This window comes from Lagenorhynchus albirostris, chromosome 4, assembly GCF_949774975.1.
Source record: "Lagenorhynchus albirostris chromosome 4, mLagAlb1.1, whole genome shotgun sequence".
In the NCBI taxonomy this organism is placed as follows: Eukaryota; Metazoa; Chordata; class Mammalia; order Artiodactyla; family Delphinidae; genus Lagenorhynchus; species Lagenorhynchus albirostris.
Genome location: NC_083098.1, coordinates 50722675 through 50738418, shown reverse-complemented (window position 1 = coordinate 50738418; position 15744 = coordinate 50722675). Strand labels below are relative to the sequence as shown.

General features: G+C 37.0%; 1 protein-coding gene across 1 annotated transcript in view; it reads left to right on the top strand.

The window, feature by feature from the left end:
• SLC4A4 (solute carrier family 4 member 4) overlaps positions 1-15744 on the top strand; it is a 347265-nt gene that overhangs the window by 152429 nt on the left and 179092 nt on the right. The window contains exon 6 of the mRNA XM_060148054.1: positions 6006-6185. Coding sequence (XP_060004037.1) covers positions 6006-6185 — 180 coding nt within the window. The remainder of the gene's footprint in view (positions 1-6005; positions 6186-15744) is intronic.

Here is a 15744-nt window from a genome sequence, read left to right as displayed (position 1 = left end):
CTGAGGCAAGCAGGCAGGGAGCCAGTGCTGTCATTCTGGAGCTGATAACACAGAGAAACAATTCAGAGGCAAATAACACACATCACAAGCAAAACAAAGAAATTTAAAAAAAAAATGGACTAGATTTGGAGGAGTGGGGAGAAGAACATGTTTGAGAGAGTATAAGTGGCTGAAAAGAAATACTTAAAAATCCTCTGAAAGAGTCAAATCCTTACAGCAGGTTAAAAAAAATGAAAGAAAAAAAACTGCCCTGATTTCAAGTGGTAAAATGGCATGGTAACTTCAGTTACTGTCATTACTTGATTATTAAAAAATCTTTTTCTAGCAGAGGATGCAGTGGATTTGTTGTTTCCTGAATGGTGGTGTTATTCAGACTTGAGAATTACATGCAGCTAAGTCTTAAGATGCATTTCCCCTTCACCCGACTTTTATTTCGACAAACAAGAAGAAAAAGAAATCATGATGAGTGTGATTATATCCAACAAACAATAGCACCATTTCTTTCCTTTTTCGCAGTCCACTTGCTGCTCCTTCTCAGTGGCCTCCGAGGGGCACCCTCCCTTTGCAGGTGCAAAGCCACTGCCACATGGGGGCCCGTGAGCAGTGGGCCGCTGCCTAAGCGGGTGTCACTTCTCACACTTGTGTAAAAATTCAGCCTCATTCTGATTCTCCTCAGGACCTCTCCTAGTTTTCTTCATGAAGATCCCCTTCTGAACCCTAATAGAAAATGTGTGTTATTTAAAGGATAAAACATCATTTTTATAGGTTATTTTAATCACTTTATTATTGCTGTCATCTTACAATTTTACATTTAAAGTATCATTCACATATGAAGCCAAGTACATGAGAATTTCTCTCCCCTCCTTAGTTAAAAAACAATTATAAGCCATTTCAGGTATTTTATTATGATGGGAAATGGATTAGGAAAATGTAGCTCTATTTTTGGAGCGCTCTCTCATTTTTATATTTAAAGGCATTCCTGGGCTGTGCATGTTGGCAGATATATTAGTCATGTTGTTTCTTGCTTTTAACACCTTTTATATTTTCAAAATGGTAATATATTTATTTTTTTATCACAAAACTAAAACATGTTCATTTCTAGTAATGCAGAAAAATATAACACGCAGAAGTCAAAATACCACTAATCTCATCTTTCAGAGCTATCCTCCCAGCAGTTTTTCGGTACATCTCTGTTTACACACATGAAATTTATTTTACAAACTGGGATCATACTATAACCCTCTAATCTGCCCTTTCTAACTTAAAAACATAATATGAATATTTCCATGTTATTAAATATAAGTATAAACATCATTTTAATGGCTGCAAAATAGTTAATAATCTATAGTTGGGCATTTAAGTTGCCTTCAAGTTTTTATCGTAAAGAAAAGAAATGAACATTTTTGTTATACTTTTGTGAAGTTGCTTATATCCTGATTATAGATTTCTTACGGTGAAATATTCAAAGGGTTTGAACATTTTAAATGGCTTTGTTTTGTATTGGCCAAGTGGCCTTCAAGAAAGGTTGTCCTGTTTGTTACTGTCATCATCAGTATATGGCCTTGTCTATTGCATACAACATTCACGTCACTGGAGACTGGTCTTTTAAATTTTGCCACTTTGATAGATTAACATAAAATTGGTGAAATTTGTATAAATTTGTTTAAATTGTCTGTTAGTCTTGAAGTTGAATATTTCTTGGGCCTTTTGTGTTTCTTTTAAGAATGGACTTATATATACTACCAAATGTAAAATAGATAGCAAGTGGGAGGCGGCCGCATAGCACAGGGAGATCAGCTTGGTGCTTTGTGACCACCTAGAGGGGTGGGAGGGAGACCCAAGAGGGAGGAGATAATGGGGATATATGTATACATATAGCTGATTCACTTTGTTATACAGCAGAAATGAACACACCATTGTAAAGCAATTATACTCCAATAAAGATGTTTAAAAAAAAAAGAATGTTACCTTTGACCTTTTTGGGGGGTTGCATGACCATCTTCTCTTCAAGTTTTTTTTTTTTTTGGTCTAGAGTTTCCTTCTTAAAGAAAGAAAAATATCATGTGATACGGAAAAAGATCTAAACAGTGAACCAGAAAACCTGGTTTAATTGGTGGTGGGGGGTTGCCTTTAATTAGGCTGTATCGGTGAGCATCTCCCCTCTCGCGCTCTTTTCTCATCTGTATAACAAGAGCTTGAACCTGCTGCTTCCCGAGATTCCTTTCGGCTCTGCGATCATCTTGAGCTGGCACTTTCTCTCTCAATTGGGTAACGTCTGTGGGATTTTGAACACTGAAGGCTTAATTTTAGTGTAGCTGTGAAATGTTACTGCCTCCACTTTCCTTGAAGGGTTTTGTAGTTTATGCGTAAAGAGATCCCTGTGGGCCATTTTTATGGAAACCTAATGAAGGGCATAAGCCACACAGATGTTGTAACCTGTTCTAATTGGTGATTTCCAGACATTAGTAACAGAGGGCCGGCTGTGCATATATATGCATTGGTTTGAGATTACAGGGGAGATCAAGAATAGAGGGAGGCCCTGCCAGGAAGGGTAGATAAAGAAACACTTTAATCCACAACCCTGGAATTAGAGTAGGAGTTTGATAACACTTGCAGGAGATATGCCAGGGCTATTTATTTTTATGGTTCTTCTGTAAAATGGACTTTCCACTTTCATTAAGACTTAAAGGGAAAATAGACGGGTTGTATTCAGTAGCACTTAATTATTTCACTGTGGAACAGAGGGTTAAGTATAATTACAGAATCCGTTCTGAGAGTTTCACTGAGTAAGGTTTGTGTAGTTAAAAATACTCAGAGCTAAAGGCCACTCTCAAACCAAAACATTCCTATGGGAGAAACTCTTCCTGCTTTGCCCAGGCTCTCTACCAAGTGGTCCAGTGTTATGTGACATTTATAGCATCTGTGTAAGGCATGTGACGGAAAATCCTGGATTCAGCCTCTACTTGGCTCCCAGGTAGTTGATTGTACACTGTGTGAATCGTCAGCTTCTGGCTGTGAGACCAGTTCCATGACTTCTTGTTAAAAAGATGGACTAATGAGAGGTGCAGTCATGCCCAAGCAAAGCCCCTTGAACATCTGTAACTTCACTTTACGAAGAGATGGGAATGTTTGGGAGATGCCGTTATCCTATCAGTATCCATCAATTTTCTTTCAGACTTTTGCAAAAGAAGAGCTTTTGTTCTCTTCTCCACTTTTGTATGTGGAGGAGTTTGAGCAAGAGGAAAATATTGACGTGTTTTGATGCAGCCATGTGCCTGAACAGGTGGGCCTGAACAGGTAGGCCTGGGGGCTATTGTTCTAGTTCTCTGCCAGGGACAAAGCTCTATCTGCAGACAGTGAGGTGTTGTCCTGCCATTGCATCTTTTTTATTATTATTATTTAGTTAGTTAGTTAGTTTTGGCTGCGTTGGGTCTTCATTGCTGCACCTGGGCTTTCTCTAGTTGCAGCACACGAGCTCAGTAGTTGTGGTACACGGGCTTAGTTGCTCCGTGGCATGTGGGATCTTCCCGGACCAGGGCTGGAACCCGTGTCCCCTGCATTGGCAGGCAGATTCTTAACCACTGTGCCACCAGGGAAGTCCCCTGCCATTGCATCTTGCACAGATTCTGTGATATTTTGTCCTGTGCTCCATTCTGGACAGTGGATATGTCAACCTGTGATGTGATGTTAGAGGAGACTCTTATGTCATACTGCAGACATGCTGATTTGTGAGAAAGAGGACTTTTTGTTTTCTGTTAGAGTAAAACATATCCTTCAGCAGACCCACTCATGGAGCAATTTCTGTGAAGCACAGTCATCCTTTCTACTTAGAACCATTCTGAAAAAAAGAGCTCATAGAAATTTTTTGGGAAAGATTTTTCTAAGACTATTTTATTATTTTTTATTGAAGTATAGTTGACATATACAATATTATATTGGTTTCAGGTGTACAACATAGTGAATTGGCATTATTATACATTATGAATTGATCACCACAATGTCTAGTAATTATGTCACCATACAAAGTTATTACAATATTATTGATGATATTCCCTATGCTGTGTATTACATCCCATGACTTATTTATTTTATAACCTGAAGTTTATACCCCTTAATCCCCTTCATCCATTTCACCCACCCACCTCCCCTCCTCCCCTCTGGCAACCACTAGTTTGTTCTCTGTATCTTTGGGCCTGTTTCAGTTTTGTTTGTTTCTTCATTTTGTTTTGTGGATTCCACACATAAGTGAAATCATTTGGTATTTGTCTTTCTCTCTCTGACTTATTTCACTTAGTGTAATACCCCCTAGATCCATCCATGTTGTTACAAAAGGCAAGATTTTAATCTTTTTTATGGCTGAGTAATACTCAATTACACACACACACACGCGCACACACACACACACACACACACATATGTATATATCACATCTTCTTTATCCATTCATCTATCAGTGGGAACTTAGGTTGCTTCCATATCTTGGCTATTGTAAATAATGCTGCAATGAATATAGGGGTGCATAATATCTTTTTGAATTAGTGTTTTTGTTTTCTTTGGCTAAGCACCTAGAAATGGAATTGCTGGATTGTGTGGTGGTTCTATTTTTAATCTTTTGAGGCAACTCCGGTACTGTTTTCCACAGTGGCTGTACCAATTGACATTCCCCACAGTGCAGGAGGGTTCCCTTTTCTCCACATCCTCACCAACACTTGGTATTTGTTGTCTTCTTGATAACAGCCATTCTGGCAGGTGTGAAGTGATATCTCATTGTGGTTTTGATTTGCATTTCCCCGATGATTAGTAATGTTGAACATCTTTTCGTGTGTCTGTTGGCCATCAGTATGTCTTCTTTGGAAAAATGTCTATTCAGATCCTCTGCCCACTTAAAAATTGGATTTTTTTTTGATATTGAGATGTGTGAGTTCTTTATGTATTTTAGATGTTAACCCCTTATTGGATGTATCATTTTCAAATATCTTTTCCCATTCAATAGGTTGTCTTTTTGTTTTGTTGATAGTTTCCTTTGCTGTGCAAAACCTTCTTAGTTTGATGTAGTTCCATTTGTTTATTTTTGCTTTTGTTGCCTTTGCCTGAGGAGACAGGGCTAAAAAAATATTGCTAAGACATGTCAAAAGAGTGTACTGCCTATGTTTTTGCCATGAGTTTTACGGTTTCAGGTCTTTCCTTTACATCTTTAACCTGTTTTGAGTTTATTTTTGTAAAGAGTGTAAGAAAGTGACTTAGAGCTAATAGAAATTTTAGTGATTTTTTTTTTTAGTAAGACTAATATATTAAAATTTCTAGGAAATTCTGATCAGGTTATACTTTAAAATGACTAATATATTGGAAAGGCTTTAGTTGGATCTAAACAAGAAGAATAAACCTCCCTTCTTAGAAAAGACTGAGGCATAATTTTATACTTTAATCTTTCTTTCATTGGATTAATTGGTGTTCAAATAACCTGATATGGTATTATTTTTCTTTACTTTGTCCTATTATAAAGAAAATATAACATTACAGAAGAATTTGGGAAAACAGATTTAAAAATCAATAATGTGATGTTAAATTTTGCATATTCTCTTCAAGATTTTTTCATATCATTTATATTTCTGGCACAGTTGCTATGATAAGAGTACATGAAATTTTCTAATCTTACTTTTAAACAAAACAATTGGAAAATATAAATTACTTATTGTGTTACTAAGAGAAGAATGTGATTAATGTGAATTCACTACTAACTGGGATTGAAAAAAAATTACAAGACAGTTCTTCCTCTCTAAACATGTAATTAATACCAGAATATTTATAACTCTCTCTTTAATGCCAATAGCACTGTACTCTGTATCTTTACCTTCACAGACAGTGGAAAGTTAGAAATTTGGAAGATAAATATATTGATATTAAATTTGAGGATGACATCCATAAAATTACAGTAAAACATGAACTTTGTGGTCTTGTGACTGAGTTTCGTTTTTTGCTTTTGTTTTGCTTTGTTTTTGTATCAGAGATGATTGTTGACCATCAGATTGAGACAGGCCTATTGAAACCTGACCTTAAGGATAAGGTGACCTATACTTTGCTCCGGAAGCACCGGCATCAAACCAAGAAATCCAACCTTCGATCCCTGGCTGACATTGGGAAGACAGTCTCCAGTGCAAGTAGGATGTTTACCAACCCTGATAATGGTAATGCAGGGGCCGCCTGGCTGCTGCTCTCTCTTACCTGCCTCACTCACCTTTATTCCACCTCTTGTCACCTTTATTATTTTTTTTTAAATCCCTCTTCTTATTTCTTCTTTTCTCAAGTTCATATGCCACAGCCATTTCATAATGACACTTTTTATCCAATTGGGCAGGTTTGCAGTCCTGTTGGAAAGATGTCAGCAGTTACTGTAGGCTGCAGATGGCTTGCTTGTTCCACACACATCTATTCTGATTGACTGAGAGGGTTTGGTAATAACGCTATGATAACACTATGATAAAACAACTGAATGTTTCCAATGAATCAGCAAACTTGTAGATTATTGAGTACATCAAGGAAAGTGCTTTTGACATGGTGGCTTGTCAGAATTAGGAGGATAGACTAAGATATGATACTCTGACATCGCGTATCATGAAGTGTTTGCTTGGTACATGAGTTGGTGTCCAGCCTGTAAATGATCATTCATAAAAGTAAGGTTCAGTATTACTTTTACTGCTTAAAAGACCAATCTACTCTTTTGTTATATGATACTGATAGTTAGATGTGAGAATAATTATTCAAGGTAGGATATTAATCCCATTATATAGCAATAGGAAAGGCACTGTGTTTTATTTATACTCTCTTGCATTTACCAGAGTTTCTTGCAGAGCGTCTATCCTCTGTATCATTGTCTTTGTTTCGAATAAATTTCATGATTTGGTGCAAGTCTAAGGGAGAAGTTAATTTCCATGAGGTATGGAAAATGAAGTTGTGGGGAACGAGTTGCTAAGCATTGGGCTGGTAAAAACTAGGTCTCTCCCATTCCACCCCCAGTCATTTTAGTATTAAGAGAAATGAGTAGATAAGGGAGCTTCTAATTCATTGTTCTCAGCTGCACTTTCAGAATAACATAAAACATGTTGTCATGGAAAAGGTGGACTAAGTGAAGTGTATAAACCGAACTCTAACTCAGCCACTCCATTTCTGAAATCGGGTTTTCTGACTTAATATTAAAATTAATGGTTGGCTGGGAGAGAGCTTACTGTTAGCAAACTTTGCTATATTTTGGAACCATTCTATGTAGTTTTTTTAATGAGTGTCTAGTCCTTAAGCAGAACCAAATGAAAAGTTCAATTTTATTGAGCGACTTTTATATTGATTTAATTGCTGCTGTAAGTGTTTTTTTGAAGCACAACAGGTTATAAATAAATAATTAACATTAAAATGTTCTTTATAAAAAACATTCACAAAAGGAAGAATCTAATCTAGAACATTCCTGTGACACTTTGATGGTTCTACCATTACCTGGGATATTGAGGCTGACTGGAAATGTTTTGATTTTTGTATATCTCTTGTTTTATTTATTTTTTAAATAGCATTTTGAAGAGTTTAATGGCTGGAAATGTTATGTGATAAACAGTTTGTTAAAACTGATGTCACAAATAATTTTAAAAACAACTCACATTTTAAAAATTATGGCATTTAAAGTACAAGTCTGTTTTTTAATATCTTTATTATCCTCTTTCTCACATAAAATGAAATTTTATGATTTGGAGACTTACTTTTTTTATCACGAAGTTGGTGGTAGTTATAAAGAAGCAAGAAAGTGCATTGTTTTCAAATGTTGCTGTATTTGCGACGAGAAGAGGAATGAATATTGTAGAGCAAGGGTGCCTTCTACCAGTGTGGTGTGAGGGTGCGCTTCATTTTCACGGAAGTATAGGCAGAGGAGAAATTAGGAACAGATGGGTCTTGGAAGCCAGAATCTTGTGCTTTAGGGGAAAGCATTTGGACATGGAATACAACTAATGAGTTGATATTGCTCGGTCGTTCAATCTTTTATCCTATCAGTAGATCTTTGTACTTCAGAGGAAAGTTGAAATTGCATTTGTCACTCACCTTCTCACATGTGAAATGCCATAGATGCTGGGCAGAAAGCAAGTAGGAAGGGCAGGCAGTTCTTTTTCTTTCTGACTCTTCAGCTGTTCAGCTTACACCCTACAGCATGGAATATGATTAGGCCTTTTAAAAGATGTTATTGGCATTTGTGTTACCTAACTCCTTTTAAATATCCAGAGGCAAGATTTGGCTCTAAGAGATTCTATAGTAATGAGTTTCATGTGCCTCCAAGGTACATTATTATAAAGTATCAGATGGGAAATTTTTGGTTATCTAGAGGCACTTTTTCTTAACTTGAAAGTTTATACAGTTAGAAATGTTCTTAAAGTAAAATTCTAAAATAAAAAATTATAGAACTTTTGCTACTACTTTAATAAATCAGAATAATGTATCGATTGTAGTTGAAGCTAGATTCTAATACCCCCATGTAAACTCCTAGATAAACTGAAGTCACCTTGGTTTTCTATCACAGCCTTAGAAAATAGACTCAGGATGATGCCAGCCTTAGTTATGATAGCAACAATGCAATTAATAGCTGAAATCTATGGACATACTGTAGAATTGGAAATTTTTTCATTCCCCAGTAGTGTGCTACCTCTTAGGTACTCACAAGAGCCAATTGCTATCGGGAATTTTGAGGGCTGGTTGTAAAACACAGCTACTATTAAAAATTAAATTACATAAACATATACAGTTAGATCATATTATTAAAAACAATGGTAATAAATACTCAAAATTCATTATCTCCTACTTATTTTACTGCATTTTACTATAGGCTATGCTCTTCAGGTTACATCTATTGTGTCTGTGTAGTCAAAATGCTACAAAATAGGGTTCTGCTACAAAATAGTGGGAAGTAGAAAACTTCTTCCCAACTCTGTATTCAGGGACTTCATATTGGAAGCTTGGACTCAGTTACGATGGTAGTATTACACCATAGAAATCAGCAAACTCTACAAATCAGGACTTGATATATTGTTTTGTCAATTGTTTCTAGACTTAAAAAAGGGATAGAGAAAATGCTAATAATGCAGATTTAACTTAAAAGTAGGTAGTGTCTATAGCCATTATCTTAGCTTGGGCTCCTATAGCATGTTACCATAGACTGGTATAAATGCTTAAACACAAGCATTTATTTCTCATAGTTCTAGAGGCTGGGAAGTCCAAGATCAAGATAATGCATATGTGGTTCTTGGTGAGGGTCCTCTTCTTGGTTTGTAGATGGTCACCTTCTCATTCCATCTCCACGTGGTAGAGAGAGCTCGATCATCTTTCTCCTGTTTCTTCTTATAAGGGTGCTAATTCCATTCATGAAGACTCTGCACCCAAAGCCCCACCTCCTAATACCATTACATTGGGAGTTAGGATTTCAATATATGAATTTTGGGAGAATACAAACATTCAGTCCATAACAGCTATTAAAATGTGAATAACACAAAGAATTGAGGAAATATTCTTTCAGTATTCAAAAGATATTATCCAATTTAGCGAAGGAGTCACCCACATCATTGATGATTGAGTGAAGTCAGTACACTCATACTTACATATATCTTCATTGTTTCACTTTTGTCTTACTCATTAACATATATGATAATGGATGTTCAACATGGATGTTGGACCTATGCTTGTTTGCCAGCTGAAACCATAAGTTGGCTACTGATAGAAGAGTTTGGTAAAAATCAACAAAAGTTTTCTGTGAGAATCAACTGGCTGTAGGCAGTTTACAGTGGAGCATTGTGTATTTATTATTTGTACGTGTGCTGCACATCTTTTATAGCAGTAAAATTTACTACACATACACACACACACACACACACACACACACACACACACACACACACACACACACACTTTTCCACCAGAGAGCTGGTTTTCAAACATTTACCAGCCCATGCACTACAGCCCACCACTGTCTAGCCATGGCCAAAGGTTAACTCTAATTTTTTGGGTCTTGATGTGGCTTTGGATTCCAGATGATTTAATGATTTTGAAAAGAAATGAAAAACATTTTTATTTTTAATAAATCAGGGAAGAATCAGGCTAGCTTCCAAGGTGTTAATTATTGTGAAATTGCCACTTATCCAAGACATCTGTGAATTCTGGTGGGCATGTCTGCCAGGTACTAAATTTTAGGCAAGTGCTATATTTTCTCAATATATTACTTGAGGCATTTCTATGGAGTTAGTGTTGCATGAAGAAATTAATGAAGTTTTCATTTCCTCTGGTGTTAGACTTTCGTTTAGCTATTCTCTTTTTCTTTCTCACTGTTATTTTAGGTTGAACCATATGAAATTGCCATTTTTGTGGGTAAAATAAAGTTGACTATCGGCAATTTCATATGGTTCTACTTAATAATTTGGTCAGAGATACTTAGATAATAGTTCTGTATTATTTTAGTTTACTATGAAAGAATAACATTGAAGCCTAGGAACATTCCTTGGTAGTATTTAAAAATCAAATAAGATGTATTTAGTTTATGTTTTATTAGAAAGTGAAAGTAAAGTTTATACCTAATCTGTATTCAGTCAATAAATTGACAAGGTTACCTGATAACTCTGTTTTAAAAAGTCATGTTTTATAGGATTATCTGATTTTTAAAAGTATAATTTACCATTTAAATGGATACTTTTGATACGCATGGTCTAATCTTACAAAAGATGAGTAATACCCAACTTAAGGACCAAGAACCATAATTCGAGTATTCGGCTCTCACTCCCTTTATGGAAATTTGGGCAAAGCCATTATGAATTTGTCCCTGGTCTTTTCCTGGCTTCATTTTTTCCCCCTAGACTACCATAAAAATCCTTTCCTTCCGTGGTCTGGGAGTACAGATGCCCTTTACTGAGAAGTGACTTTAGTTATCCAACTGCATCTAGACTATGAATTTCATTTTGCCCAATCCAATTTTATGATCCCAATATTCATTAGTTTTTTCAGCAAAAAACTGGAAAGGTAATTTAGTACCCAGTTTCTATGTTTGTAAAACAGAGATAATGAAAATTAAATGAGATAATAAATGTAAAATGTTTAGAATGGTAACTGTACATAGTAATCACTCAACAGATAATACTAAAGTATATGTAATAAGTTTAGACACAAGTAAGGAAGAAAAATCTCATATTGAGTAAGAGTATTTTCTGGCATGCTATTTGCTCTGTAACTTAACTATTTTGGAAGAATCTCATGGGTATAGTGCTGATTTATTTTCTCTGCCCTTTGATAAATGATACCAATACCGTTTCATTAGCAATGGGAGAGGAAGAAGCCCTTTCTCATCACAGCCCCCTTACAGAATAGTCTGTCCCCATCATTGATTTTCCTCTTTGCTGGCTTTGAGGGAAACCCTAAACCACACTGAGAATCGAAGACTTAAAGCCGCTGCAGCAGGTGGATGAGGATTTGGAAAAGGTGGCAGCTCCAAGCCAGGGCAGCTGGCTCCTGGGCCTCGTGCTGCTTCCTCCAGGCTTTCTCCTGGTGCACTTTGGCCTCTTCTGTAGTTATGGGGGCTCAGGGCCTGCTCCTGATTGAACCTCCAAATTTTATCTGAATTCACCAGTTTCTGTTTGTCTATCAGGTATGAGAAATGCAGTCCACTTGCTCCCACCATTTATTGCCCACCCTTTACTTTCTCCCCGGATTCCTCTATTCAGTGTTATCTGCCAGGCAGGATGCTGCTTCCTAACTCTTTCCCACACTGCTGTTTCTGACATTAGCACACAACACCTTTAGGTATTTTAAAAAGTGTAGTCTATTGCTGTTACCTATAATAACATAGATAGTGGTTAGCAACGTAGAACAAATAATGAAAAGAAATCATTTTTTTTCCGTTAGTAGTAATTCTAGGTCCCACTGAAATGTAAGTAGGATTAGCTAGGCTCTTGCTGCTTTGCACCCGATTGGAGGTTAGGCATATTCCAGCTATTTGGTTTGGGTATTAGATCAAGCTGCCTAGATACTGACATGTGGTGGATTTGGCTGGGACCATCGCCAGGTTTGGCAGCTTTCTCAGTCACTTTAGACATTCTTAACTTTTGTCTGTGTTTTGGATTCCAGCTTACCCCAATTGTTTCTGGCTGGTTATTCTACTTTGCAATATCCCTTTCCCCCCATACCCTTGAATTCAGACCTGCTCCCTGAATCAGTGGGTAAGGCAGACATTTCCCTGACTTCTCTCAAAGATGCTGTTCCAGAAGCAGGTCACTGTGCTTCTCCAGTTCTGAGATAGGTCAGCTGACAGGCTCACATCACCTTCAGAGGAGAGTCATCTTCCCAGGTGCCTTTCTGCGTATAACCAGCTCTTTTCAAAAACCAGCAGCACACATCCATCTGTTTTGTTCAGAACTCTAATTCTCCGTTCATTTGCACAGCACAGATGAATGTCCTGGCTAGAATTCAGTGAATGACCAAGCTCTTCTCAGTCTTGGATTAAATGAACCAATCCATGGAAAGTTTCTAGAAAAATGTCTGAAGAAAAGTATTCCTTAATAACTGTAGTATTTCTAAATCATCTATCAGATACTATTCTTTTTTTTTTTCTTTCCCCAGACAGGTGACTGATCTTCTAAGATTTTTAATGTTCAGATCTTTAAATAAACAATAATACATTTTTTCTCCAAGGGTCATGCCCTTGCAGTATTTGCTAGTCTAGTCTGCTGTTTATGGCAATGAAGAGTCAGTCTTAAGAGATATAACACAAGTGAGTATTTAGTTTTTGATATTGAAGGCCTACTTTACAATCTTCTCCTTGAAGACATGGCACCATCTTTTCCAAAGGCTTCATTCTAATCTGGGAGTAATACTTAGTAGCAGTATGAATTTGAGCAATTTACATTATCTCCTTGAGCCACAGTTTCTATATCTGTAAAATAAGGGTACTAATGTCTTATTCTATGTATATAACCAGGAGTAAATGAGATACCTTTGTGAGTATTTAATAATCATAACGTGAGATGTCATTGTAAGGAACAGCTATTATTCAGAAATATTTTAAGGGGAAAATTTAGTGCCTTTCAGATTTAAAACTGAAGACAGAGCTTCAATTCCCCACCATTATTTTGTATTTTCTCATTTTCTGTGTCTTTTAATTTTTTTCCCCCACCACTCCATATATGAAAACATTCTTGGAGTTTTATTTTTAAAACAGCACTACTTTCATTATCAACTTTACAGAATCCAAATAATACATAAGGAGGTGCCACTCATGGGCTTTATAATATTTTTAACTTAGAGTATAAAGATTGATTAGTATGTCTGAGCAATGACAGTTCTTAGCTATCAATAAATAATACATGTATAGCAGGATGTTACCATGAAATAACCATATTTAAAAATTTTACTAATTGCCAGTCTGTTTTACATAACCACGGTCTGTGATGGAGTAAAGGAATGGAATGATTCTCATCGTCGTATCTTACCACATATGAATATTCTCTTCTCCATTTCTTTCTTTCTCTGGAAAAGAGCCCTTAACTGATTTTCTGCTGCCAGCCTCGAGTAAATCTTCTGCCAAGGCTTGAGATCCTTGATAGAGCTGCCCTTGTGAAGTCTTGCTTTTCCCAGACTTGCTGTGAGAGCAGACAGGAGGGTAGGTGTAGATCCTACTCCCTGCCCTGGTCTCTATGAAAGAGAAATAGAGAGGAGAGGAGAGGGAAGGACAAGAAAACATGAGGGATGAGGGAAGGCAAAATAGAGACATGAGATGTGAGCTCTGTGGACTCTTTGCCGTGTCTTCCCAAAAGAAAAAAGGGGGAAGAAAATCAAAGTCTTCCAAGAATGATAAAGCATGCCTCATTTTACTTGAACCCTGTTTCAGTATAAATACAAAGGACAAAAAGGAGATTTTTTTGGGGGTTCATGAACCTGATTTCTTAAAAATCACATTTTGATATTAAAGTTGCATTAAATTAAGCCAAGGTTGCTGTCTTTCATGTTTTCCAGCACCCTTCAGGATGTTGAACAAAGGAAGTATCGTTCCATCAATGGTTGTAGTAGTAGCAGCAACAACAATAATACCTCCCATTAATTGAGCACCTGTTATACACCAGGCATTGTTTCCTGTGATGTTTCTAATGTTTCTATATCATTATCCCCAACTGCAGATGAAAAACCTGAAGCTCAGAAATGTAAAATAACTTTCCTCAAGATAGAGAAGTGGGGGAACCTAGTGCCCTTGATAACAATATTCATATTCAGCTACAGTGGTAATGAACTTCCTCAACCATAATTTATTTCCCACACATCAGTGATTCCACAGCTCTTACTTTGTGTAACCCTGTGTTGTTGAAGGGCTCTGAGGTCATTCTGTGCCTAGGCAGGAATCCATGCCAAACATGGCAGTCGGATGTCTTTATTGGCTTTCTAAATGGAGACTTCTAGGCAACATGTCATGTGTTTACAGGAGAAATATTGCTAAACTCCTGAGTTAAATTTCTTGGCTAAATAATGGTGTGGAATGCATAGTAGGTGCTGAATAACTATTTGAACATACAACATTGCAATCCGGAAAGAGTCCTAAACTTTTAGCACGAGTAAAATTTGTTTTCTTCTTAATAGGATTGCTAAGAAAATGTTTTTTTGATAGGGTTTTTTTGTGTTTTTTTCTTTTTGGTTTATTTGCCTGATTCAAGTAGGGACACCCTTACTTGAACAGATTTAGGACTGATGGTTTTGAACAAGTTGATTCTCAAGGGAAAGATGAATCATTACTCCCACCCCCCCAACCCAAAATCCTCCTCACAACACCTTTTTCTACAGTCTAGCTATTGGAAACCATCACCCGAAAATCTTTAGAGCTATGTCTCCTCATCAAGTCACAATAATATGAACCAGTTTCTACCTTGTTTATGCCAGAAGTCAGGCAAAAGTGATTTAAAAGAGACTATGTAGGATAGTAGCAAAGCTATTTATTTTGTAGCTTAAGTGTAGAAGAGGTACAGTGAAAGCATTATTTGGAAAAGGCTTACACAATATATCATTACCATGCTATCTATAATCATAGAAAGTTTGGCTTCATGTTTAAGAACAACTTTTCAAAATTTTATCTTTGGAGTAAATTTGTGAAGAGAAGAAAAGCAGTATGAAAAGGTTACAGAGTTTGTATCTCTTCCTGCACAGAAGTACACAGAGGTCTAACAAATCAAAATGTTGGAATTTGCCAATATGAGTAATGGATGCTGTGAGCCTTCCAGTTTTCATGAGGGTAAGCAGCCAGATGGCTCCAATCAGCTTTACTAAAACACAGGTGCCAAGTCTCTATGGGCAGTTTCGTTTTCATGCTTGTCTTTGGAGCCAGGTTCTTTGCCAGTGTGTGCCAGGCTCCATTCCATTGTCCCCTGGATGGTGAGGCTTAGCATCAGCGGAGGCTGTATATGCAAAAAGGAGTTCCCAGCTTTAGTTCCCAACAAATAACGCACTGACATGTTGGCGGGGGGTGGGGGTGTAGAGGAGAGAGAAGCTGTTGGGGAAAGGCAGTCATCAGCACCCGAGTTTTGGAGCAGCTGCTGACCTCTTGTACTCATTTTAGGAGCAAGCCATGGTATTGGTGATAGAATTTGGGTGGCTTTTTACTTGTTCAGCAGCTGAAGAATGTGAAGGCTCTTTTGAGTTTACTTTGCATTCCTAACCTCCCTCTGTTCTCACTGATTTGGAATTTTAGTTGGTCCTTTC